A 27,012-nucleotide genomic window follows, 5' to 3' on the forward strand; every position below is an offset into this window, starting at 1 on the left:
TTAAAGGGGTGTTCGTGGTCAGATGCGGCCCTCTGGTGTCCAAACTGCGCCCTTGCAGCTCCGAACACTCCCATGAAGCACTTCCACACTACGTAGCCTTCCAGCCGATGTGGGATTTGGGCCGACAGCAAACTTTTTCTGAGTGCAGCCTGGGAAAAAACGCCCCGGTGACTGTGAAAGCGGAGGGATTTAAGTGTCCCAGGGCAGCAGAATGAACGCGTAACTCATCCAGAGGTGGACGGATCGACTGTTGGATGGAGTTTAGTTTCTTTATCCAAACTGAGGCTCTGAGGGGGATCGGAATTTACCGGTGACAAGTCAGAGAGAGGAGGAGGAGAAAAAAAAGGAAAAGAGCGGCTCCACTTTTTGAGAAACTTGTTTGTTTTTAGCCACAAGAAAGAAAGGAAGAAGGATTTCCTGCTAAGAGACACTTTTCTGCCCTCTGCGTAAAAACAAAGCTCCAAATCATGGCGAAAAAGTATGATTTCCTCTTCAAACTGCTGCTCATCGGGGACAGCGGAGTGGGCAAAACATGTCTGATCATCCGCTTTGCTGAGGACAACTTCAACTCCACGTACATCTCCACCATCGGTACATTTCTGGGTTGTTTAATTTATTTATTTATTTTTTTTTTTACATTTTTAATGTGTGAATTAAATTCTGCTACTTTTCGTTTCTGCGCCAAACTTTTACGCATGAATGTTTGCTGACATTTCCAGTTTCCTCTATTTGTTGTGTGTTCAGAAACTGGTTTCTCGGGCTGATTTCATGCCTCAACTAGTCTCTGGTTTTTCCTTGTGTTTATTTTTTTCTTCTCCCGGTTGAATGTGAGCGCTGTCTCTCCCCCCACCGTGACCCTCTCTCCCCCATCTCCCCCTCAGAGCTCATTCCTCTCTGGGCTCTCTGAAGGTCCACCCACCCTCATTCCTATCTCTTTTAACATCTCCACGTTCCCAGAAGAATAGCTGGCTCTCTGGCATGCAACGTTTTCTGCTGTGGACAGCCTCCTTCCTCTGCTGTCCCTCTGTCTCTCCATCTGTCAGCGTGTCCATCCCATTGACCATGACAGTGGACAGGCGGATTGATTCGTTTTCCTTCCGCTTATCTGAAGCAGATATGTTTGGAATGTGGAGAAAGTTATGGACGTGACCTAATAACGTCCAGCAGCAGTTTATAGATAAACAGTGTAAAACGGTGCCACATATAAACTCGAATAGGTTAAAAATTGTTCTTTTTTTTTGGTAATTTTGTTCTTTGGATGGAATATTCCTCTTCTTCCAGCTTCTTGTCAGTCAGTATTTTGATTTATCCTCAAACATTCATGGTGCATCTATAAATGTTTACCTCATTCAGCTCCATATCATCACACTTCCACCTCCGTGCTTCACTGTCAGGACTATGCATCCACTGTGGTAGTCCTGGTCAGGTTCACACCAAACATGCTGGACTCCATCTGAGACCAACTCATTTATCTTCATCTGACCAAAGAATGTTCTCCCAACATTCATCAGGCTTCTTTTCATGCATTTTAACTAAGTTTAACTTGCCTTTTTACGCCACAAAAGTGTTTTTTTTTCTTGTCCTCTATCCATAGAGGTGGATGTTCTGAAGTGTCCTTCACTGTCTGAGCTTCACACTAACTCTGGTTTCCATTGATAACTCCTGTATCAAGTCTGAAGCAGCTGCTGTCTGGTTTTCACAGCTAGATTGTGAAAGTAGTTCAGTGTCTGTGGAGTCATTTAGGAGGACGACCACTGCAGCCATGATTAGTGCTACTATGACTCCTTCTATACCTCCTGATTTCTGCTGACACTGTATTTCTACTTCTTATTCATCTTCCTGTATCTGTTTCCATCAATGTGAAATCTCACAATCAGATTTTTTTCAGTTCATCTGTCAGTCTTTTTGAAGTGGAACCATGATGCAGACATAGACACGGTCCATAGGTCCAAAACTGAGAAAGTTCTGCTGTTCAGAGCTCATTTTAGAACTATGTTAATGTAGTTAAGCTGAATAGAAATCACAGATGATCACAGATTGATTATCTTTTGTAGCATTGAGTTTCTACTTTAGAACTACTGTCTGTGGAGTCATTTTATGAGGACGACCACTGCAGCCATGATTAGTGCTACTATGACTCCTTCTATACCTCCTGATTACTGCTGACACTGTGGTTCTTCTTCTTATTCATCTTCCTCTGGCCTTTTCCATCTTTGTCAAGGCTCACAGTCAGATTTTTTTCAGTTTCTCTGTAAATTTTTTCCACGTGGAACCATGATGTAGACATAGACACAGCCCATAGGTCCAAAACTGAGAAAGTTCTGCTGTTCACAGCTCATTTTAGAACCATGTTCATGCAGTTAGACTAATTGGAAATCACAAGTGAACTAGTATTGTCTGTCTACTCTGGGACCTGAATTTTTACTACTTACATCTTAGAAATAATACAGTTATTGAGAGGTGATGCAGTTTTTAATCATTTGACATGTCAATGCTGTATTTTCTGTAATGTTGTTGAATTTTCACCTGCTTAATATTGTGTTTTCACCAATTTGCACCATAAATTGATGTCGAAAGGAACAAATTTATTCATAAAAATTCACCAGATTGCATGAAATGAAGTGTTTGCTGCTAGGAATTTTATCCAAACCAAACCTACGCCCTTCCTGCAAGGTCTTTCGAATGGTATTTAATGAAGTCTCTCCACTCTCTCAGGCATCGACTTTAAAGTAAAAACCATCGAGGTGGACGGGAAGAAAGTGAAACTACAAGTCTGGTAAGACCCGGCAGCCGCTTGCTTGTGTGCAAACACTGTTTTACAATTAGCTGAAACAGATAAACACTGATTCATATCTTCCTCTTACTGGCTTGTTTTCCTGAGAGGAAGGAGGAACCTCCCTGTTGTTCCCCAAATCAGGACTTTATCACAGAGTTCAGTGTACTTACAGAAAACCAGCACGTCTTTGAATGCATCGTCCCACTTTATGGTACATCTCTAGCTTTCTCTTTGCTACATGTGATTTAACCCTCCTGTTGTCCTCATTTATGGGAACCAAAAAATATCGTTCCTTTCTCTGAAAAAAATGCAAAAATTCAGCAAAAAAATTCCCCAAATTTATAAAAATTAGCAAATTCTTCAGGAAGAAAATTCCAAAAATTCCTTAAAAGTTTCACTTAAAAGTTTGATTTTTTTTTTTAAAAATCCCCAAATTTGGCAAGAATTTGACATTTCAAAAATAAAAAAAATAAAAACTGTAAATATTTATATATAAGAACATTCAGAAGAAAATCTACCAAAATTCAGCGAAATTTGCTGGATTTTGGTTGATTTTTTTTCCAGATATTCTTAAAGAAACATTTTTTTTAACATTTCTTTTTTCCATCAAAAAAATGTTCAAAAATTTCCCCGAAAATATTGAAATGTGGACGTTTTTACAGTGAAAATATTTTTTTTTCTCCACATTTTCAAACTTTAAAACGGGTCAATTTGACCTGCAGGATGACACGAGGGTTAAAGAAGTTCTAAGAGATGCACGCCTCAGTGAGAGTTTGTGACTTTGTGCAGGGACACAGCGGGGCAGGAGAGGTTCAAGACCATTACGACGGCCTACTACAGAGGAGCCATGGTGAGTTCAGGATGCCTGCAGGATCCGACAGGCCGATAATCAGAGCAGATCCTTAAATCTCTGTCTGTGTTCCAGGGCATCATCCTGGTGTACGACATCACAGACGAGAAGTCCTTCGAAAACATCCAGAACTGGATGAAGAGCATCAAAGAAGTGAGACCATTTCCGCTTATTCAGACAACAAAGATAGCTGTGACAATTGTGAAAGAAATAACATAAATTCAGTAAAAATCTTGCAATAAGGCTGCCAGAAAGATATACATGAGCAGTGGAACTCTGGGATATTTAAAAAGTGTTAAAACAGTGGCAAACAAGAAGAGCACTCAGAGAGCGCAGAACTCCTCCAAGGCTGCTCATTCCCTCATATGTTAGAAATGCAGAATTTGTTTATTAGTTATTGATGATCAGAAATCACAGCAACATAGAATGTGTCCATTTAATATAGATGTAACCACAAACAAAATGACCTTGCACTGAGCACAGGCGTGTGATATGCATATGTAGGTTATGTACGGATACCGAATCATGTGACCTACGACGGGAATTGATGGAACTCAGAAACACCCCCACAATTTAATCAGTTGTTCCTTGTATCATTTCTGTCAGATAAGTCCTGATAAATCATCAGTGGTGGATTTGTAGTAGGATCACAATCATGTGATCATCAGCAGGCAGCTGACGTATAGTTCACTTGTTGTCATGGTTACAGTGACGCCGTGCTGCTATCTGGTAATGATGCAGAAATCTTTAACAAATCCATGCATCCAGACTATAAGCTGCATCACTGCCAAAATCTAATCAATTGGTCCTTGTGTCATTTCTGACCTTCACTGAAAATTTCATCCAAATCCGTTTGTCCGTTTTTGAGTAATGTTGCACACAGTCACAAAAAATTTTCAATAATTCCGTAAAAGTTTCCCTTAAAAGTTTTATTTGAAAAAAATCCCCAAATTTGGCAAGAAAATTCTTGTAAATATTTTTTTAAAAATTGAGTAAAAATCTTTTTAAAAAATCCTAAAAATATCTAAAGTGATTGCATATATATCAGTAAAACTTCTATTTTCTTTAAGAACATTCACATAATGTTCTTAAGAAACATTTTTAACATTTTTTTTCCACCAAAAATGTTGAAAGATTTCCCAAAAATGTGGACATCAGAAGTTTCACTGTGAAAACTTTTTTTTTTTTTTCCACATTTTCAAACTTTAAACCGGGTCAATTTGACCCGCAGGACGACACGAGGGTTAAAGAAAATATTAGAAGTTTTACCGATATATGTGGAATCACTTTAGATATTTTTAGAATTTTTTTGGAAGCGTTTTACTCATTTTTTGAAAATTTTTACAAGAATTTTCTTGCCAAATTTGGGGATTTTTTTTAAATGAAACTTTTAAGGGAAACTTTTAAGGAATTATTGGAATTTTCTTCCTGAAGGTTTTGCAAATTTTCAGAAATTTGGGGAATTTTTTTGCTGAATTTTGGGATTTTTTTTCAGACAAGGAAACAGTATTTTTTGGTGCCCGTAAATGAGGACAACAGGAGGGTTAATCAAACATTTCTGCCTTCAATTTGTTCTGATCAAGTCACCTCATCCCCTCTCTCCCAGAATGCATCAGCCGGGGTCAGTCGGATGTTACTAGGCAATAAGTGCGACATCGAGGCAAAGAGGAAAGTTACCAAGGAGACGGGAGAAAAGGTGAGACGTCTGATTTGTACCGGTGGAGTTCTGAAAGGATGATTCAGGAAGTAGCAGATAAGAAAAAGGTTTTATAGTGGGACAGGACGTTAGATTTAAGAGGGAGGTGTTGTCTGATGCACCAGCTTTAAATTGACTTTAGATAAGAAGTAGGAGGCAGCTGTTGTTATGGTCCACACCCTGATCCGCTGTTGGTTTTACAGTTGGCTAAAGATCACGGCATCAGGTTCTTTGAGACGAGTGCAAAGTCCAGCATTAACGTCGAGGAGGTGAGCTGCAGCGAACCAACTTCATCAGCTCTATATGTTTTACTGTGACTCTTGTGTTCATGGGTGTTTTTTGTGTTTTTTCCATGTTTAAATCCATCCGTGCTGCAGTCTTTTCTGGCTTTGGCACGAGACATACTACAGAAATCCAGCAAGAAGCCAGTAAGTCACAACAGAGTACTGAATATTACCAAATATGGAGATTCAAAATTCAAATTAAGCTGCATTACTCACAATATTCCCTCCTAACCAGCAGGAAACTCCAGAAACAAGGTGAATTGTTGCACGGATGCCAGCATGGTATCATGAAACCATGTGCAAGAAAACACTTTCAAACCTTATTTTGGGATGAAATCACCCAACTTTTTAAGCGTTTTTTGCCAGATTTGACAGCTTTCATGTCCATTTAAAGTGCAGTTATGGCTCTTTAATTATTCATTTAAATAGATTTGGTCCAAAAATAAATGCTTGGGAGTGCTATCAAGAGGGTGAGATTAACCTATAAGGACTATTTGTTGCTTGTTAACCCTTCCGAAAATTGAAAATGTGGAAAAATATATATATTTTCACAGTGAAAACTTCCACATTTTCAACATTTTTGGGAAATTTTTGAACATTTTTTGGTGGAAAAAAAGAAATTTTAAAAAAATGTTTCTTAAGAACATTCACAAAAAAATCAACCAAAATCCAGCAAGTTTCACTGGATTTTGGTTGATTTTTTTCCACGAATGTTCTTAAAGAAAATATTAGAAGTTTTACTGATATATATGGAATCACTTTAGATATTTTTAGGATTTTTTTTTAAATAAAACTTTTAAGGGAAACTTTCAAGGAATTTTCTTCCTGAAGATTTTGCAAATTTTTATAAATCTGGGGAATTATTGCTGAACATTTGGATTTTTTCAGACAAGGAAATAATATTTTTTGGTGCCATAAATGAGGACAACAGGAGGGTTAAACACAACTTGTTCTAGATAAGCTTCTAATTTCTGGTCTTGTGCTTGTTTTCCAGGGTCCGACGGGTCGGGAGGTGAAAATCACCAGCAGCACAGAGAAAAAATCCTCCAAATGTGTTCTTCTCTAGACTGACGACCACAGGAAAATAAAATGCAACAAGTTTTGTGTCTCCAGCTGGTGGGCCAAAATGTCAAATACAGTCAAACGCTGATTTAAAGTTAGTTTTTAATTCGAATAACAGGTTTCTTCTGGCTGGAAATGGCATAAACAAATGAGAAAAGACAGTAAAATATGGTTTCAGAGATGTTAATGATAGTATTTTTTGCATTTTTGCGGACAATTCCATGTCTTGAACTGTTGATATCCCTTGAAATAGTTGCCTAAATGTGAGAAAATGCAACTTCTGTCATTCCAAATGGTTCTGTTAATTACTAGAGTGTTTAGATACACAAAAAATCCAGTTTTTATCAAAATTTGTGACAATTTCAAGGCGTGTGAATGTTTCTGGATGTTCCAGTTTTAGTAAAAATCTTAAATAACGACATAGAAATAGTTAAAATTCATCATTAACATCTGTAAAACAATGTCTGACTGTGTTTTTATGTCATTTCCAACCAGAAGAAACCACTATAAATCCACTATGAATCAAAATTTGGCCTTGATATGAGTAATTTTGGAGCTTACAGGTGCTCAAAGTCTGTTTTTACGCCAACATTAAATTCCATAAAAGTGGTACTGTGCCCTTTAATAATATATAAATCCTCTCTCCACATGTTCAGACTGAACTTAAGTTCTGTGAAATCTGCTGTGAGAGCGTTAATGCCATGAAAAGTCGGAGTTTTAGAGTCTCTGAAGCCCTAAAACATTCCCAGAACCTGTTTTTTTTTTTTTTTTTTATTTCCACGCTGTGTTTCTGGTTCATCAGTGTTTATTTCCTTTCCAGAACCTCGTCTGTGTTTTTAATGTCACCTTTTATTCACTTCCTGTGTGTGAGCAGCAGCAGCAGCAGCAGCAGCGTTGAGTGTAAAATGATTCATGTACAGACGTGATGATGGTTGTGTTTATTTCAGATTTAAGGAGCAGCAGAGAAGGTGTTAAATGGTTTTAAATGTGTAGGGAAAACGTTAAAATCATCTGTGCAGACTCACAGTTAATCCCAGGAGCTTCAGTAAACTCACCACCAGCTCATTACATGCATGATTACAGCTTTAAAAAAGTGTAATTTACTGATTAAAATTGAATTTAAGTTGCAAACATTAATAATAATGTTGCATCAATTTGATATTTAATGTAATTTAATCTCAAATTTCTTCCTTAATTGATGTAAAACTAAATTTATGTTGACGTAACTTCAGGAAATTGGCTTAGTAACAAAATTTTTCTTCAATTTAAGGTCAGAATATTAATTTATTTAGAATTTGCCAGCTTAAAAACTTCTGTAAAAGAACAACTGAACTTTTTTTTTTGTTCATGATAACATTTCACTATTAATCCAAGAAGCTTCTTAACACTAAATTGTTCAAAAAAAATATACAGTTCAAAACTATCAGTTACTAATTTTTTTTTACAGTGTGGCAGGTTTACACTGTGAACAAAAATAAAAATAGATAAATAAATAAAACAGTGTAAATCTGACAGCAAGGGAGCCAGAAAAAAAAATTTTACAAAGAAAAAAAAAGGTAAAATAATATTTTTAAAATTATTTACCATTTTTCGCCACTTAATACATCAATTTTTGTATTACTGCAAATATCTCTAACACACACACACACACACACACACACACACACACACACACACACACACACACACACACACACACACACACACACATATATATATATATATATGAATTTTTTCAGTTTTGATCTGAATCCAAGAAGCTTCTTGGAAATAACTCAAAATTGCTTTTAAAAATGACAGATAACCTGTTTGTTTCTAACTGATTTACACTGTAAAAATATCCAGTGAAAGCTCTTATCTGTAAAATAGGGACATTTTAAACATTATTTTCAATTTTCCAGAACTTAATATACATTTGTTTTGTTTTACTGAAAATATCTGTAAAAAAAAACATTTTTATCTTAATTATTTCAATTTTTGTCTGTAATTGAATCCAAGCAGGATTATCAAAACAACACTAAATTGCTAAACAAACAAACAAAAAAAAACATTTACCAAATTTTCACTCCTTCATATACATATTTTTTTGGAGACTGCAAATATCTGTTAAAATTGTATTTCTATTTAAATTATTATAGTTATTATCTGTAATTTAATCCAATAAACCTCTGAAATAAATTCTTCAAAAAAATCCAAAAATATTAGTTAACCGTTGTTGCTACCCATTCATTTTTTACAGTGTAGCTGGTTTACACCGTAAAAGGTGTTGGAAAAAAAAGGTAAATACTATTAAAAATTAAAAAAAATTACTGCAAATATCTGTAATATAACATTTTAAGTTATTTGCCAAATTTTTCAAGCCTTAATATACATATATTTTTTGATGAGTGCAAATATCCATAAAAAATAATTTTTATTTCAGTCATTGTAATTTAAAGCTCTGAAATAAATTATTTTAAAAAACTACAGTTAAATGTTGTTAATACCATTTTTTTTACAGTGTAGCTGGTTTACACTGTAAAAGGTGTTGGGAAAAATGGTAAATCCTGTTAAAAACAACAAAAAAAACTAAATGTTAAAAAAATTGCATTTTTATCTGAATTATTTCAGTTTTTGTATGTCATTTAATTAAAGGAGCATCTTCGAAATAATAAATTGGTTTTTAAAAAATTTACAAATTACTAAATGTTGATGCCCATTCATTTTTTACAGTGTGGCTGATTTGCACTGTAAAAAGTGTTGAAAAATGGTAACTCCTGTTTAAAAATGAAAATTACTGCAAATATCTGTAAAATATTGACATTTTAAAAGTTATTAACCAATTTTCCAGGCCTTAATGTACATATTTTTTAACGGCCTCAAATAAACTGCCTTTTATTAGGAATTATTTCAGTTTTTATGTGTAATTTAACCCATGAAGCTTCTTGAATTAGCGGCAAAGACATCCTCAAAAAGCCTAAATGTGAGGTCCTTTTTTACTGAAGCTCCTAGGAGATGCTAAATTTATTCATGATAATTAAAAGTCATGAAAGCATTTAGTTTTTCAGTAAATAAATGATTGAGACATGAAGCTCTAAATATTTATGGCTGAGAAACGCTGAGACGCTCCGACAGATGAAAACCAAACCTCACATTAACGAGAGTCGAACAAACAGTTTGTTTTAGTGGATGGAGAAAGTGGAAGACAGAGCAGAGATAAGTGCAATATGAGAAGATGAGTGTTGGATGAAGGACTGACAGGAAGTGAGAGAGATTTAGTGGCTTTTATCCTTGGAGCCTCTTCAGAAAGTCTTTTACTGCAGCAGCTGCAGCCGATGCTTCTTCTGTCATTACAGGTGTTCAAGTTTGGTTTTTATTTTTCCTCTCTGTTGGGTTTCCGTCACTTCTTTGTAGAGCTGAGACACTCCTGGATTTTGTTAGTTTACAGACCTGCTTGATGAATATAAACGCAAAAAAGAACAGTAAATGCAGTGTTTGTGTTTTTAATTTCAACATTCAAAACATGCATGATACTTAATAAAAATGAATGATTTTGAACAAAAATTTCAAAAAATATGTAATTATTTTATAGATTTTCCATGTTTTGTTAAATTACCAACAATATCTGTTAAAATTACAGAAAAATGTATTAATAAAAAATAACAGGCCAAAACTGCACCTTATGTTCAAAAATCAAAGATCAAACATATAAAATAACACTATTTTTTTACTGTGTTTATCAAAAATAAAAAATAAAATCAGCCTTATTTAACAGATTTTTGCTTTTATTTGAAAGAGAATAAAGTTTATTAAGGATTGAAAAATGATTGAAAAAATTAACATCTGTCTTACAGATTTTTCCTGTTTTGTTAAATTATCAACAAAGTCTGTTACAATCACAGAAAATAATTTATTACAAAAATAAACAGGCCAAAACTGCACTTAATGTTCACATGAAAAATATAAAATTACAGTAGATTTTATAATAATAATAATAATAATAATAATAATAATATTATTATATTTTATTTGTAATGCAGTTTTTATTTACGCAAAAAAGTGCTATATTGAAGATATAATATGTATGAAGATATATATATATTTTTTACTGTATTTAACAAATAAATGATCATTATTTAACAGATATTTGTTTTAATGTGAATTTTTAATTTGAAAGAAACTTAATGTTTATTAAGAATTGAAAAGTTTGTTTTTTTTAATGGCTGTTATACAGATTTTCCCTGTTTTGTTAAATTACCAACAATATCTATTAAAACCACAGGAAAAAAGAATTTAAAAAAAGAAAAATATAACATTACAATACTCTTTGTACTATATTTAACAAAAATAAATAAATCAGCCTTTTTTAACAAATGTCTGCTTTTATTTGAATTTTTAATTGCTGGAAATCATTGAAAGAATTAAGAACTGAAAAAACAAATTGCGGCTGTTTTACAGATTTTCCCTGTTTTTTCATTTACATGTTGACTGAAAAAACTGTCCAAAACTGTAGGTAATATCCATATCAAAAATCTATATTTTGAAACCTAAAACATTTTATTATTTTACCAAAAAAGTATATTTTCTTTAACTTCATTTTACTGGTTATTGTCTGTAATTTAACACCACGTCTTTAGTGTCCCTGGTTCTGACTAGTCCTGGTGGTTAAACGCTAACAACCTCCTGCTGCTTCTCTAACTTCTCTCCCATCGATGCAGCCTCTACAGTTTGCTTTATTTTTTTCCATCGATGCTGCAGCAGCAGGAGCCGGAGCCTGTCGCTAGGCAACCACCCCTCCCTCCCAGCATCAGCACCACCTCCACCTCCGTGCCGCCGCCGTGTGCGCGCTCTCTGCTGCATCCCCGAGCTACCCGCACGTCCTGCGTGCCTTGTCATCACGCAGGGCAGGTTGTGGTTCGCAGCCTCCGTCCGTCCGTCCGTCCGTCCGTCCGTCTGTCTGAGGAACGGAGCAGAACTCTGGACGGATTCATCCGGACGCACAGAGGCACGAGAAGCTGCTGCTGCTGCCGCGTTCATGTGACGTGTGGTGGGAGGCGGTGAGGTAAACGTCCGGTACACACACACACACACACACACACACACACACACACACACACACGGGCTGAACGGGATGCCCGCGTGACTGCAGGGAGGAGAGAAGCGGCGGAGGAGGAGGAGGAGGAGGAGAAGGTGCGGGAGAACCACCACAAAACCCGGAGCGAGTCAAAGATAGAAGCCCGGAGAGGAAAGCTTCGCCCCGCCTGGCTGCTATTTTTGGTGCAGTTTGTAAATCGATGACAGATATTTGTTGTCTCTTCGTGTCGAGCTTCTTCCTCCTCCTACTGTGATCTTCTTTTCCTCTCGGACCTGGCGGAAGGTCGGACGCTCCTCCGGACTTTACGCACGGACCGACCGACCGACCGACAGACAGACCGACCGCCACATGTCGGTTCTGCTTCTTTTCTCTGGGATGCTTCAGAATCTGCGGCCTGCTCTGCTCTCCGGTTACCGCAATGCCACGGGGCGAGAGGAGGGAGGACGGAGAGCGAGTTAGAGCGGCGATGATGTGAAGATCCGGCGGAGAGAACAGAGAATGAGCGAGCAGGAGGACGGACTGTTCTCCGGCTGACGGCTTCCTCAGGTGAGTACGGAGCCGGGGCTCTGTAGCGGCTCCTTTCTCAACTTTCTGCTGACAAAGTTCTTGGACTGAGCCGGACTGTTAGTGCGCAGCATGTCGGGACGCTGCGCAGAAGCCGCTGCACCTGCCAGCGGCCGCTTTGGTGCATAATAGTGCAGCTCAGCCTCCATAGTGTCCTGATCCCAGCTCTAACCCGCTCCTCCACACCGACCGGCCATGCCTTCGCCCTCCGACTCCAGCAGCGTGGCCTCGGCCTCGGGGTCTCGAGGCTGGTCGGACAGCCGGAGGGGGATGTCCGGTCGGGGTCCCGGCGGGGCCCGGCTGCTCCTCTACCTGGGCCTGTGCCACCTGGGCCTGGGAGCCATGGTCCTGGCCTTCTCCTTCACCAGCATGGCCTTCACCTCCTCAGCCCGGGTTAGGCAGTCCTGTCCGTTCTGGGCCGGATTCTTTGTAAGTTGAAATCTGAGTGAAATCATAAAACCTTCACAGTGTAAGAACAGAGGTTCTGATTGGATGGTTTCTGCTGCTGCTTTCCAGGTGGTGGCATCAGGGATAGTTGGAATAATCTCATGGAGGAGACCTCTGACGCTGGTGGTACGTAAACTACACACCTGTGAGAGTATATTTTTCACCTGTTCATCGATCTTTTTATACTTTTATGTAGTACTAATTGTCTGACTTGTCGTGAGCACTGTAGGTTTCATTTATCAAGACAAATTCCTTGTGCGATAAAGCTGATTCTGATAAGTGAACAGATAACCATAATGTTATCATAATAGAACCAGTAGAACCTCAAGGAACTCTGGGGATGTTAAAGGAACCTGGAGGCTGAGACAGTGTCATCGAAAATAACTATCTGGTTAGACAGTTAGCTTCTGCCAAACACAGTAACCTCGGTTTTGTCTGAATTTAAATGAAGAAAATTACAAGTCATTCAGGCTTTTACGTCCTTTAGACAAACCTGGAGTTTGTCTAACTGACTGGTTGGTTTATAGATAAATATAACTGGGTGTCATCTGCGTAACAACTGCATAAATTCAGTTGTTATGCAGATGACACCCAGTTATAAGTGGGTGTCATCCACCTAACAATTGACATTTATGCAGTGTTTCCTACTAATATTGCCTCAGAAAATTGGACCTAGAACAGAACCCTGTGGAACTCCAGAACTAACTCTACTGTAAGTGGAAGAATCATCATTAACCCTCGTGTGGTCTTAATATTCTGTCCTAAGGGTCAAAAATGACACGCCAGTCAATATCCTTCTGCAGTTTTTGGCTGTAAACTCTCTGTGGTTCAAACATTTACATATCTTTATATAAAATCTATAATGTTTTTAGATTTTAGATAATATATATATATATATATATATATATATATATATATATATATATATATATATATATATATATATATATATATATATCTTTTTAAATATATATATATTATAATTATTTATATATTTTATTTTTATTTTTATTTTTATTTATGTCTATGCTGTTTTTAAATATTTTAAATTTTTTATTTATTAATTTATTTAAATTTGTACCTGTTGATTGTATTTTGATTTATAGATTTTTTTTACATTTTTTAAATACTTTGTGTAACACATATGATGTGATATTTAATTGATATTATTGATAAAAAATTAATTACAGAACAGGGCTTGTTTGTTTGGTTAGTTACGGCTTTTGGAGGTGGAGGAAAACTAATGAAACAACAGAAACAACACGAAGTTCTTTTTTAACCGAATGTATCAAAACAAAAACACTCAATGTAAATCAAGGAAAACAGCAAATACAGTTAATTAAATGAAAAGACCACAAAATAATAAAATAAAATAGAAAGTATCTAATTTATGCAAACCAATACAATTCAGTCCTCTAAGTTCAAAACATAATCAGACAATTAAAAAAAAAAAAAAAAAGTTCAAAATACAGAGTCCGGTTGAGATTTACTAAATCTCAAGGAAAAATGAAAAATAGAAGGAAAGAACTGTTGGCTCAGCATGCATTCTTCTACCGCTAATGTTTTCTTTAAGAACATTCACATATAAATCAACCAAAATCCAGCGAAATTCACTGGATTTTGGTTGATTTTTTTGTGAATGTTCTTAAAGAAAATAGTAGAAGTTTTACTGATATATGTGGAATCACTTTAGATATTTTCAGGATTTTTTTTGAAGATTTTTAGTCATTTTTTGAAAATATTTACAAGAATTTTCTTGCCAAATTTGGGGGATTTTTTAAAAATAAAACTTTTAAGGGAAACTTTTAAGGAATTATTGGAATTTTCTTCCTGAAGGTTTTGCAAATTTTCAGAAATTTGGGGAATTTTTTTGCTGAATTTTGGGATTTTTTTTCAGACAGGAAACCAATATTTTTTGGTGCCCGTAAATGAGGACAACAGAGGGGGTTAAGACACATTTCTTTTTTTCCACCAAAAATGTTCAAAGATTTCCCAAAAATGTTGAAAATGGGGACATCAGAAGTTTCACTGTGAAAATATAATTTTTTTCACACTTTCAAACTTTAAAACGGGTCAATTTGACCCGCAGGACGACATGAGGGTTAATGTCCTGCTGTAGTTTCTGCCTGTAAACTCACCGTGGTTCAACCTTTAAACAGCCGTCTCTGTGTGTATGTTTACCTGCACAGGTGTCTCTGTTCATGCTGCTGTCTGCTGTGTGTGTGATCCTGAGTCTGGCCGGTTCGATGCTCTCCTGTCAGAACGCACAGATGGTCAAGTCGATGCTCACCTGCCAGGTACAGGCGTCTCGCTACTGTTGTCCTTCCAGCCAGGTGCACTAGGAACGTGTTAGGAATAGCCGTGAATTTTATGTTTCTCGTTTTTAACTGGGTGCAGGTGGAGAACGGATTGTGCGTTTGCTGCGCACCGACTCATCCCTGCTCCATCACCGAGGAGGAAACTCTGGTCCTCTACCTGAACGCAGACTGCCACTCAGTCCGCCATCAGCTCAAGGTACTGAGAATCCACATCAGAGGTTACACATTTCAGCAGCTGAAGTCCCTTCGACAGTTTCTCACTCCATCCTCCTCAGTAGGCTGTCCTCCATTGGTATCACCTGGACTGCTTTTATTCATATCTCTCACTGCAAAAACTCTAAATCCTACCAAGTCTGTTTGTCTTATTTTTAGTCAAAATGTCTCGTCCCACTTGATTTAAGATAAATTCACTTAACAAGAGACATTTCAGCAGATGGAGGGACTTGTTTTAAGACAATGCATCTTAAATATCTTGTTAAGTCAAACAATCTTGAAATTGTCTTGTTTTGAGTTGAATTTTACAAGAAAACTCAAAATAAGCTGAACCCTCGTGTCGTCCTGTGGGTCAGATTAACCCGTTTTAAAGTTTGTCCTGGGGCCCCTACATCTTTTCTTTTGGCTGTATCTTCTGTAAACACAACATTCATTACTCCGCCAAGGAATGCAGCTGAGTTATGTGACGAATGCGTCTCTTTTTGGTTGCTTAACCTGTCTCAAGGACAGTTTTTTTCACTTTGTGGTCATTTTGTGTCTCGTGTCGGTTGTTTTTTTGGTCACGTTTATGTTGTTTTTTTGTCTCTTGGTTGTTTTTGCTTCATTTCTGTTCTTTATTTATGTGTCATTTTTCTCACTTTGGTTGTTTTGTGTAATCAAAATTATATATTTATTTCACAAACATTGTCCAACTTTTTTTCCAAGTGTCCAGAGGTGTTATTGCTTTCATACTGTAGATATTTTACAACATACTTTTACAAATCTTCGTTTTGTGTGAACACTGCCTGCAGTTCACATCCGGAACATCAACTTTCTGCCTCTTTTCAAATCCAGACTCAAAACTCAGTTGTTCAATTTATTCTCTGTTATTGCCTCTTTCTTGTATGTATAGTTTTTATCTGTTCTGTTGTATTTGTTTTTCTTGTAAAGCGTCCTTGTATGTCAGGCACAAATAAAATGTATCATTTTTCTTGCTAAATATCCTTCTTTCCCGGTCGCCTGTCTCGCTGCAGGACCTTCTGTTCAGTGCTTGTGGTCTCAGCATTCTGTCCACCATCATCTGCACGCTGTCCACCGTGACCTGCAGCATCCACATATTCTCCCTGGACCTGGTGCACCTGGTGAGCTCCGACACGCAGCACATTTCTGCACGTTTCACATGGAACCGGCCGGCTTTTTTCTTTACCGTCACAGCTGCTCTGCAAATCAGCTCCTTTCTGCTGCCGTCACAGTTTAGAAGATTCAGTTTCTGTGCGTTTTCTTTGCTCCTGTGACATTTTTCCTTACTGAGGCTGGATATTTATTCTTTTATTCCCACATATAGAAGCTTAACCTTCCTGTTGTCTTCATTTACGGGCACCTTGTCTGAAAAAAATCCAAAAATGCAGCAAAAAAATTCCACAAATTTCTGAAAATTTGCAAAACCTTCAGGAAGAAAATTCCAGTAATCCCTTAAAAGTTTCCCTAGAAAGTTTTATTTTTAAAAAATCCCCCAAATTCTTGTAAATATTTTCAAAAATTGAGTAAAGATCTTCCAAAAAAAATCCTAAAAATATCTAAAATGATTCCATATATATCAGTAAAACTTCAAATATTTTCTTTAAGAGCATTCACAAAAAAATCCACCAAAATCCAGCGAAATTTGCTGAATTTTGGTGGATTTTTTTTTTTTTTGTGAATGTTCTTGAGAAACATTTTTAACATTTCTTTTTTTCCACCAAAAATGCTCAAAGATTTCCCAAACTTTTAAGGAATTATTGGAATTTTCTTCCTGAAGGTTTTGCAAATTTTCCGAAATTTGGGGAATTTGTTTTCTGAATTTTTGGATTTTTTTCAGACACGGAAACATTATTTTTTGGTGCCAGTAACTGAGGACAACAGGAGGGTCAAATAAAATGTGTAGAATATGGCTTTTTAAAAATAAAATCTGATGATTTTAAGCTTAGATTTGGTTAATTTACCCGACAGAACCACATGTCACACATGATATACATTAAAGGCTCGTCCTAAAGTTCAAAATCCACATTTTTTTTTTACTGTTTTCAAACTTTCTCTCTGTGACAATCGGTGTATTTTTGCAGATTTTTTAAAAATAGCGTGCCTGGCAGTGGGCTCTGTTGTTCGGAGGGTTAGGAGAGATTTCCCAGAGTCTATTTGTTGTGGATCTTGACTCGTCTCTGTCTGTTTCCGTCCAGCTGGCGCCTCATCGCTCTCGCTCTGTCAACCCAGAATGCACCACTCCTCAGGACGCCTTCCTCACCAACATCATGGACTTTGAGGAGTTTGTTCCGCCCATCCCTCCGCCGCCGTACTACCCTCCAGAATACACCTGCAGCTCCGAGACCGACGCTCAGAGGTACCGAACGGACACCTAAAATGAATTATTATCACTCCTGTAGCTCTGAATTTACACGATTCAACAGCAGACTGTAAGAAAATAAAAATATTAATGATATTTTTGAATCTAGCATCACGTATAACGGCTCCATGGAGAGTCCTGTTCCTCTTTATCCGACCGACTGCCCTCCTCCTTACGAAGCTGTGATGGGAAAACGAGCTGCCAGCCAGGTGAGTATTAGTACAAATTAAACCCTAAATTATTCATCTCAGTGCGAAATTCAGATTTGTAGAGAATTTTTATGTCACCAGTTGGTTTATTCTGATTGGAAATGACAAAAACTAGCAACAAAATACAGTAACACATCATGTTAGAGGTGTGAAAGAGGAATTTTACTTATTTCTATGTGTTTATTTTACATTTTTACCTTAGAAATTGTTGCCCAGACCCGAATCCATCGAGAACAAACATGCGGCCCGTGGCCCAAATCCGGCCCGACTTTGTAAAGTGTAAAAATTCCAGAGAAGACATTAACTGCAGATTGTAAATTTGTAAAACTATAAAATTAAAATAATTTCTAGACCATGACAAGTTGTTTGGATCATAAAGTAAAATACTAGATTGTTCATTGTTCTTTTGTCATTTTTTGTCTCTTTTTTTTAATATTTTGACTTGTTTTTGTTGTTTTTTTGTATTTTTTTGTCTGACTTTTGATGTTTTTCTCATGTTTTTGTCATTTTGTTTCTCATTTTTGTTGCTTTGTGTTTCCTTTCTGTCTCGCATGTGGGGTTTTTTTGTCTATTTTTTGTTGTTTTGTTCCCTTTTTTTTGTCATTTTTTTGTCTTGTTTGTGTCCATTTTTGTGTCGCTTTGTAATCTTTTTGTCTAGTTTTGCTTCTCGTTTTTCTCATTTTTTTGTAATTTTGTGTCTCATTTTTGTAATATTTTGTCTTGTCTGTGTTGTTTTTTGTATTTTTTTTGTCTGACTTTTGTCATTTGTTTCACGTTGTTGTTTTGTTTCTCGTTTTTGTCATTTGGCAATTTTTTTATTGCTTTGTAACTTTTTTTGTCAAATTTTTTGTCTCTTTTTTGTTTTGTTTCGTGTTGTTTGTCTAATTTTTTTTGCCATTTTGTGTCTCATTTTTATAATATTTTGTCTTGTTTTTGTTGTTTTTTTGTCTGACTTTTGTCGTTTTGTTTCTCATTGTTGTCGTTTTGTGTTTTTTTCTCTCACTTGTGTTGGTTGTCTACTTATTTGCTGTTTTGTTTCCCGCTTTTGACATTTTTTGTCTCGTTTGTGTCGTTTGCCGCTGCTTTATGTGATTTCCAACCAGAAGAAGCCTAATGCTCAAATATAAATTGTCTGTAAATCTAAATTTTCCATGACTTTGAATGATTCTGGCGTTGATTTTAAGTATTTTTGTGAGTTGTGTCTGAAAAATGCTGATCTTTGTGTGTTTTTGGACATAAAGACGACTGTGTTCGACCCTCACGGCACCGAACTGTCTGGAGAACGAGGAACGTCGACTGCCTTCAGCGGAGAAGGTTTGAAAACATCTCGCGATGTTAAAGAGGCATTTATTGATTAATCAATAGACTGGAAGTTAGTCTGAAGACATATTACACATTATTTAATCATCATGTTTAATATCAGCTCCACCTCAAGAGTGAGGATGTTTCTGGTTTTATTTGTTTTATTGGTGGAAACTAGTAATTATTCCTGACAATTTTCTGACTTTAAATAGAAAAATCAGTCAGTAAAACTTAAAATGTGACAAAAAAGAATACATTGAAAAGCCATGGAATACTGTAAAGTTCAAAAACTGTGAAAATAACAGTAAATACCTGTAAAATAATGGCGTTTTTACGATTCAAGTACTGGATATCTGTAATTCAGTTAAAACAGGGAAACAGTCAAAGTACAAAATTTAATTATTTACCATTTTTCCAGTCCTTACAGTTTTTTTTTCTTCAAATAATAGCAACCATTTTTTTTTTTTTTTTTTAAATGTATTTTTTTTTTCTAATTTAACAACAGCAGCAACAAAACAAAGTAGAATTTTTGGGTCAAACATTGTTTAAAAAGTTTTTTTTTTCCCCAACATGTAGATTTATACTTTACTCTCTAATTTCTGCTAGTTATGATGTGAAAATCACAGTTTAAAAAAATACTTTGTCATTTTTAAAGTCTGTAGAATAAACATCAAATTTAAATATTTTTTTTCAAAGGAAAAATTTATGGTCCAACATTGTAAAAAAAAAAAACAAACAAACAATAATATACCATTTATATTTAATATACAAAATGTTTGACATTTTTTACAGTTTAGTCACAATTTTCTTTTTTGATGGTTAACATGTACATTATCACTTTTTTGTCTGATTTACTAGTTATCTGAAAACAACAGTTTAAAAAATATTCAGGAAATAGTACAGAAATGCTCCAAACTGATATTAAAAGCTCAGGTTTCTCCTCTCCAGTGTCCATGGACAGCGGCTCTCTGCTGATGTCTGAGATCGTGGACATCCCCGACGACTCGTCCCCCTCCGAGGACTCCTGTCTGATGGAGGTGGGCCTGAGGCACCACGGGGGAGGCAGCAGGAGTGCCGGCGAGGCGGGAGACGGGGGAGACGGAGGGGAGTACTTCAGCTTCAGAGGGCCGCTGTGTCAAACACCGGAGAGTCCGCTGGCTGGAGGACCAAAGGCCAGAAGGTTCATCAGGGGGGAGAGGTCCAACTCCTGTTCCTCCCCCAGCACCGCCACCACCACCTACAGGTAGAGTGACATCATCAGGGGGTAAACTACGCATCATCAAGGTAGAGTGACATCATCAGCATCACATTTTACGCTCAAAGACTTTTGTTTGCTAAAATAAACAGAGATAAATCTCTTCAGACTGAAACATCACAACAGCTGCAGCTGGACAAATTGTCTTAAACCAGGTTTTGGCAGTTTTTAAATTCAATTTCCACCAAAACAAGACTTTTTGAGGTTTGATTCAAAGAAGGTGTTGAACCCCAAAACCTCCAGTCAATTTTAAAGGTGTATTTCTTGAAGGATATCACCAAAATGAGACCATCTACCCGTCAGAAACTGTAGGAACAGAAACAATCTCCAACTTTCCGATTGTCCTTGAACTGATTGTATGTGACATATGGTTCCTTGAGTGAAAATTAACCAAATCTCAGCTTTGGTTTCAGGACCACATTTCTAGGACCCTTGTTTTTTCACCACAGCGCCACCTACTGACCTGGATGACCGATTAAACCTCCAACATACACTGCCATTCAAAAGTTTAGGGTCACTTAGAAATGTCCTTATTTTTGAAAGAAAACCATTTTTTTTACAATGAAGATAACATTAAATGAATGATAAATCCAGTGTAGACATTGTTAGTGTGATAAATGACAATTAAACAGCTGATTTTTAATGGAATATCTCCATAGAGGTACAGAGGAACATTTCCAGCAACCATCACTCCTGTGTTCTAATGCTACATTGTGTCAGCTAATGGTGTTGAAAGGCCCATTGATGATTATAAAACCCTTGTACAGTTATGTTAGCACATGGGTAAAGATGGAATTATCTGGGTGACCCCAAACTTTTGAACAGTAGGGTACATTCAGATTGCCTGTAATTGATGGTTCAGGAAACACCGATGGTCCTGCTGGACGTACCGAGTTAACCAAACATTCTGCAGCAGCTTATACACCAAATATAATATTATGATATAATATAATAAATCACGCTGACATTAGTGGGCGGATTTTACTGCACTTCAGTGATCAAATCAGTTCCAGTCTTCTAGTAAAAACTACAAATATTATTGCATTTGAGCAGCAGAATTCGAAAAATTCCCCACAATAATCCACTTTACACAGCAGGAAAAAGAACAGAGTGAGTCTCCAGAAGAAACGATGCATCTATCTCAGTTATTTCATTATAGATTATTCTTCAGGTTTTAATGATGTGTTGGATGGTTCTTAACCTGATTTTAGTAGTTTCAGAAATCTCCTTAGTTGTTTTCTTTGCTTGATGCAGGCCAATAATTTGACCCTTCTGAGACAGATTAACATCCTTTCCATGACCACAGGATATGTCTTCCAACATTTAAGAAATGAGAAGCTCCTCACTGCATCAGCTAGGGTTAAATAAGTTGTTTGATCACTGCAGTAATTATCCAATGGAAGGATCTTAACTATTTGCTTATTTATATCCAAGTGGGGACTTTTTTTTGGACAGGCAGATTATTTCTGCACTATTGTTGGAGAATCTAGCTAAGTTTGAGATTAAACTCTTGCAGGAAGTCTTACCTTCTGCTCTCCTGTCCGGTCCTCCAGGTCTCCGGTGCTTCGTCGTCAGGCCATGTTGGCCAGCAGCTGCTCCCAGCTGGAGGCCATCGGAGCCTCCACGTCTCCTCAGCAGAGTTTCATCCCAGAGATCCGGGTCCGACCCTCCACCCCGTCCGGCCAGGGAGCCTCCTCGGTTCTCCCGGGTTCGGCCTCCTCTGTTGCCGGCGATCAGCTTCCTCGTCAGCCGCTGTACCTTCGACGGACGGCCGGACGGAGCGAGAAGGATGGAGAGAACGTGAAGGTGGACGGCGACGGGTTCTTACGCCTGGTGAGGTCTCACAGCGAGCCGGGCCTCGGATCCTCCACCGACACAGGTGAGTCCAGGACTCATTAATACATCCGTCACATTAGTGTAATTTAATCATTTCTTCTTTTATCGTCTGTTCTGCAGTCGACTTTGGCTCCGGAGGCAGCAAAGCATCTATAGACACAGGTAGGAGTTCATATTTATTGAACTTAAAGATGATATTCAAGAGTCTCAGTGTTATTAAGACATTAATAATCAACTGGGGAAGTTTTATACCCTTTCTATGTGTAAAATTTTTGCTTTAAAATGTATTTTAAATGGCTCATGTATTAAATTCACTGCAGTAGACAGGTTTATATCTCAGTCAAAATATTACAAATTGAAAAGAAAATCTAATTTAAAATGTTTTAAGTCGTGTTTGGGGAAAGTTGAAAAGATTGATTCTAAAATGTTCTAGTCTTATTTTAGCTTCAACTAAAACCACATTATTCTCACAAATGACTCCAAACCAACAGGAAACAATCTGATAAAACTTCTCTGTATTTCTGTATGATCAGTGTCTTTATTAATATTTGTTACCCTAAAATACTGCATCATAAATACATCTGAGGAATATCGGTTAAAACCTTTTATTTTACAAGAAACATACAGAGATAGATCGATCAAATAGAAAAATATCTGCCATTAAGATGAAATACTGCAAGTAAAAAAACTGATTTTTTCATGCACTGGTCAATTTTGACTTTTATTCTACAAGAAAAATACAGATAGAAAGAATATTTACCATTACGGCAAAACACTGCAGGCACAAATGTCCTATTTTTGATTGCAATGGTCAGTTTTGAGAGACATTTTGCTTCCACACCAGGTCTTCTCTCAAACAAAGTGGAAGCAAAAAGTTGAAAATACATATTAAGGTGTTTATTTTACTACATATTGTCTATTATGGACATTGCACATGTGTAAGCAATCAGCTGGGGAGGTTTCATTATGATTTTTTTTAACTTGAAAACAGTGTTTTCTCAATGAAAATGTACAAAATTTTACAATATTAAGTTACTTTTCACTCTTCTTATCCAGAAATCTCCATTTTAGCAGCTCTTGCATCCACCAAACATTCCAAATGTATTCTTGTCTGTATTCTGAAGGTTTTTACAGAGGATTTTGTTCATATATCATCTAAAAATGGATTTATAGAATATTTTATTTCTACAAAACATGGAGAAAATAGATTTTTCCTGGCTACTGACAGTCATTTAAGTAATCTTTCCAATATTCTGATTTCTGCTCTGTAAATTAATGAGATAACGCCTCATTTGCAGACTTCAGCATACTTCTGCAGTTGACCAGTTATAAGAATTTGTGATTAAATTCTTATCTTTTTTCTAACTACCAGGTCCGTCCTCTGAGGCCTGTCTGTTGCCCAGAACTTCTTTGCCTCCTGCCGCAGCTTTGCCCAGAAAAGGCAGCATGAAGTCTGCAGCTGCAGGAGTCCAGGTTCCCTCCAAACCTGCTCCATCCTCACCACTACGTTTACCTAAAGACTGCCACCGATCCCTCGGAGACCTCAAGGTACGTCACACAACTGTAGATGGAAGATACGCCTCTTAATAACCGCACTATTTCTTAGTTGAACGGTCAAGTATTCCTTCTTATTTGTCAAAAACAAATAGTTTGGAAATCTATATTGAAAATTCAGGGCCCAAAGTAGATAATCGGTGAGAGAAAATGTGATTTCCAATCAATCTATCTGCATGAACATGGTTCGAAATAATCTCTCTCAGTTTTATGGACTGCGTCTATCTATGTCTGCATCATGGCTCCACATGGAAATGTATTGTACAGAGGATCTGAAAAGTCTGACTGTGAGACTTCACAAAGATGGAAAAGAATCCAGGAAGATCAGAAAAAAAATCTATGAAACCAGGTGTCAGCAGTAGTCAGGAGGTATAGAAGGAGCCACAGTGCCACTAATCAGGGCTGCAGTCCTGGACTTTGAGTTTTGGTTCTACTTTTGTGTCTATCTGCATAATGGCTCCACATGGAAAAGAATCATTAGAAACTGAAGAATCTGATTGTGAGTCTTCACAGAGATGGAAAATGATCCAGGAAGATCAGAAAAAATCTATGAAACACAGTCAGCAGTAATCAGGATACCTCCTTAGAAGGAGTCATAGTAGCACTAATCATGGCTGCAGTGGTTGTCCTCCTAAAATGACTCCACAGACAGTGAACTACTTTCACAATCCAGCTGTGAAAAACAGACAGCAGCTGTTTCACACTCGGTACAGGAGTTATCAATGGAAATCAGAGTTTCTACAAAGCCCAGACAGTGAAGAACATCAAAAAACACTTTTTTTGGTACAAGAAGACAAGTTAAACTTAGCTAAAATGCATGAAAAGAAGCCTGATGAATGTTGGAGAACATTCTTTGGTCAGATGAAGATAAATGAGTTGTTCTCAGATGGAGTCCAGCATGTTTGGTGTGAACCTGACCAGGACTACCACAGTGGATGCATAGTCCTGACAGTGAAGCATGGAGGTGGAAGTATGATGATATGGGGCTGCATGAGGTCAGAAGGTGTTGATGACATTTCTAGATGAATGTCTGAGGATAAACAAGATGATTCCCAGTCTGCAGAAGCTGGAAGAAGACACATACATACTGTCTTGTGTTTTCCTTCAGGTTACTCGAGTTCTGGTGGCTCGCTTCCTGCAGCGCTCCAAACGCAACCTGTCACCTTCCTCCGAGCATGCTGGGAGTCCGGGTCAGGGGCCCAAGAGGAGGAGTGGAACCGAGGGCGCCACCACCAACCACCTACCTTTGGAGCAGGTACGACAACACCTCACCTCCGTGTTATCTCCAGTTCGTTGCATTTAACTAGACGTAAACGCGTTAAAATACCCTCCAGGTGTTGCGGACTCCTTGGAGCACCAGCCGAGGACACGCCAACCACCACCCCCACCACCCCCACCACCGCGGGCACCACCACTCCCACAGCGACAGCCGACACAACCGGCACCACGGCAGCCGGTCGCCGGAGGGCATCCACCTGCGCAGCTGTGGGGATTTAAGCTCCTCATCCTCGGCCTCGCTGCGCCGGCTGGTGACGCCTCATCCGCCGCACGGTTCATCCGGAGCTCTATATTCAGAGTCGGTGCTGTGAGGAGGAGGGGAACGGGAGGCAGGGATGCGGGGAGTGAAAGGAAAACATCCAGTCTGGTGAAATTGTTTCCTCCTTTTTGCCTCCATTTCCCGCAGCCAACAGAGCAAATGGCCTTATTCAGTGGTGCTCTTTGTCATCCGAACATCAGCCTGGAGCTCCGTCTGGTTCGACTAGATGCTTTACCTCCTCTTCTATCAGACCAGCCTACCAGAAGCATCTTTTCTCCTTCTTCCGGATGGACAGAACTCATCCCTTCATCGCTACGACGACTGACCACTCACGTACATTCAGTCAGTTATGGGTTGCTTCCGGCCTCCTTTGTACATTTGCATCCTTGGGATCGCTCCAAGTGAGGCGATCACGGATCATTTTGTCTTCCATTGATTGAAAAAAAAAGAAAAAATGCATCTCAATAATCAAGGGAACGGTGTAAGATAAACCGGCGAGGACGAACACTGAAGAAGAGTTGCTAATTTCGTTTTTTCTTTCTTTTGTCCACCTACACGACAGCTTTCTAACATTATTGCACGCCACAGTCTTTGAAACGAACTCTCTCCGTGGGTGGCCCGTTCCTCCCCGGGACACGGCGGTTTCATTTGTGCATGTTTTTGCCGCGATAAAGCAGGAAACTTTGTGCATTAGCTCCCGACCGTCTGTGTATCTAAGTCCTCCGAATGTCTCTATCTGCATGTTTTGACGATGCTTCTTTTTCCTCTTGCACCCCTGAGCCCCATGATAGTAGCCACTTTCAAGTGTTTTAGCTGAAGGAAAAGGGATTGTAAAAAAAGACGTGCAGCGCTCCCAATAGTTTTTCCCTGCCAGATGGCTCCAAAGATGCGGCCTCTGCATCCCTAATTTGATTTCAATAGGGTTTCAAGAGCACATCCGTGATGCCGGTCCTGGAAGTTAAAGAGGTCTAAAGTGCACGGTTACATGCAGTAAATGTACAGATGATTTTATTATGCGGTCAGGCTGCTTTGTGTGTCGAACACAAGGCGGGTCCGGCGGCTCTGGAGTTTCAAAGTGTATTAATATATTTGTATGAGATTGAAGATCACTGAAGGCACATTTTGGATACACTCACGCGTATGTCAGTAATTTTAAACACAACAGGCGAACACTTCCCCCTCCCCGATGAAGGCACTGAGCTGTGTTTCTACCTCCTGTCTTGCATAAAAAACGTTATTTATTTGAAGAAATGTATATCTGTATGGCGGGCCGAGCAGGATAGAGCCTTGAAACCTGATTAATTAAATGTATTCTAAATATGGCACCTATTCCAGATTTTAAAATGCAGTGTCAATAGCAAAAACTTTCAATGCAAGTTATGTATTTCAACAAATGAAATAAATGACAAATGTAAAAATGACAATAGCCATGTGTTGATGTTGTGTGCATCTTATGGAGGACAAACAATACCATGAAATACGGTCATTTTTGTTGTTTTGTGCTTTTTTCAGTTATTTAGCGACGAAAAATGTCTTTTGTTTTCATCAAATACCTGCAGGTCAAAGAGTAGTTTATAACATTTGCTTTTGCAGATAGACTGCAATATACGGTGCAGTGAAAAAGTATTTGCCCCTTCTCAAATTCTTATTTTTTTGAATATTTCCCACACTTAAAT

General features: G+C 37.8%; 2 protein-coding genes across 2 annotated transcripts; both read left to right on the forward strand.

The window, feature by feature from the left end:
• Nucleotides 1-83: 83 nt before the first annotated feature.
• Nucleotides 84-10,134, forward strand: rab13 (RAB13, member RAS oncogene family). Its single transcript, XM_023265281.3, has 8 exons — nucleotides 84-591; nucleotides 2,716-2,776; nucleotides 3,566-3,626; nucleotides 3,702-3,779; nucleotides 5,233-5,322; nucleotides 5,526-5,591; nucleotides 5,700-5,750; nucleotides 6,601-10,134. Exons 1-8 carry the CDS (start codon nucleotides 468-470, stop codon nucleotides 6,670-6,672), a joined length of 603 nt encoding a protein of 200 aa, XP_023121049.1. The 5' UTR covers nucleotides 84-467; the 3' UTR covers nucleotides 6,673-10,134.
• Nucleotides 10,135-11,527: 1,393 nt separating this feature from the next.
• fam189b (family with sequence similarity 189 member B) lies at nucleotides 11,528-26,760 on the forward strand. Its single transcript, XM_023265284.3, has 14 exons — nucleotides 11,528-12,735; nucleotides 12,823-12,879; nucleotides 14,943-15,050; nucleotides 15,151-15,267; nucleotides 16,298-16,405; nucleotides 17,480-17,640; nucleotides 17,753-17,852; nucleotides 19,094-19,166; nucleotides 20,103-20,397; nucleotides 21,963-22,288; nucleotides 22,366-22,407; nucleotides 23,618-23,793; nucleotides 24,908-25,054; nucleotides 25,134-26,760. The coding sequence occupies exons 1-14, from the start codon at nucleotides 12,502-12,504 to the stop codon at nucleotides 25,386-25,388; spliced, it is 2,199 nt and encodes a 732-aa protein (XP_023121052.2). The 5' UTR covers nucleotides 11,528-12,501; the 3' UTR covers nucleotides 25,389-26,760.
• The last annotated feature ends 252 nt before the right edge of the window (nucleotides 26,761-27,012 follow it).

Source organism: Amphiprion ocellaris, chromosome 9, assembly GCF_022539595.1.
Source record: "Amphiprion ocellaris isolate individual 3 ecotype Okinawa chromosome 9, ASM2253959v1, whole genome shotgun sequence".
NCBI classification, from domain to species: Eukaryota; Metazoa; Chordata; class Actinopteri; family Pomacentridae; genus Amphiprion; species Amphiprion ocellaris.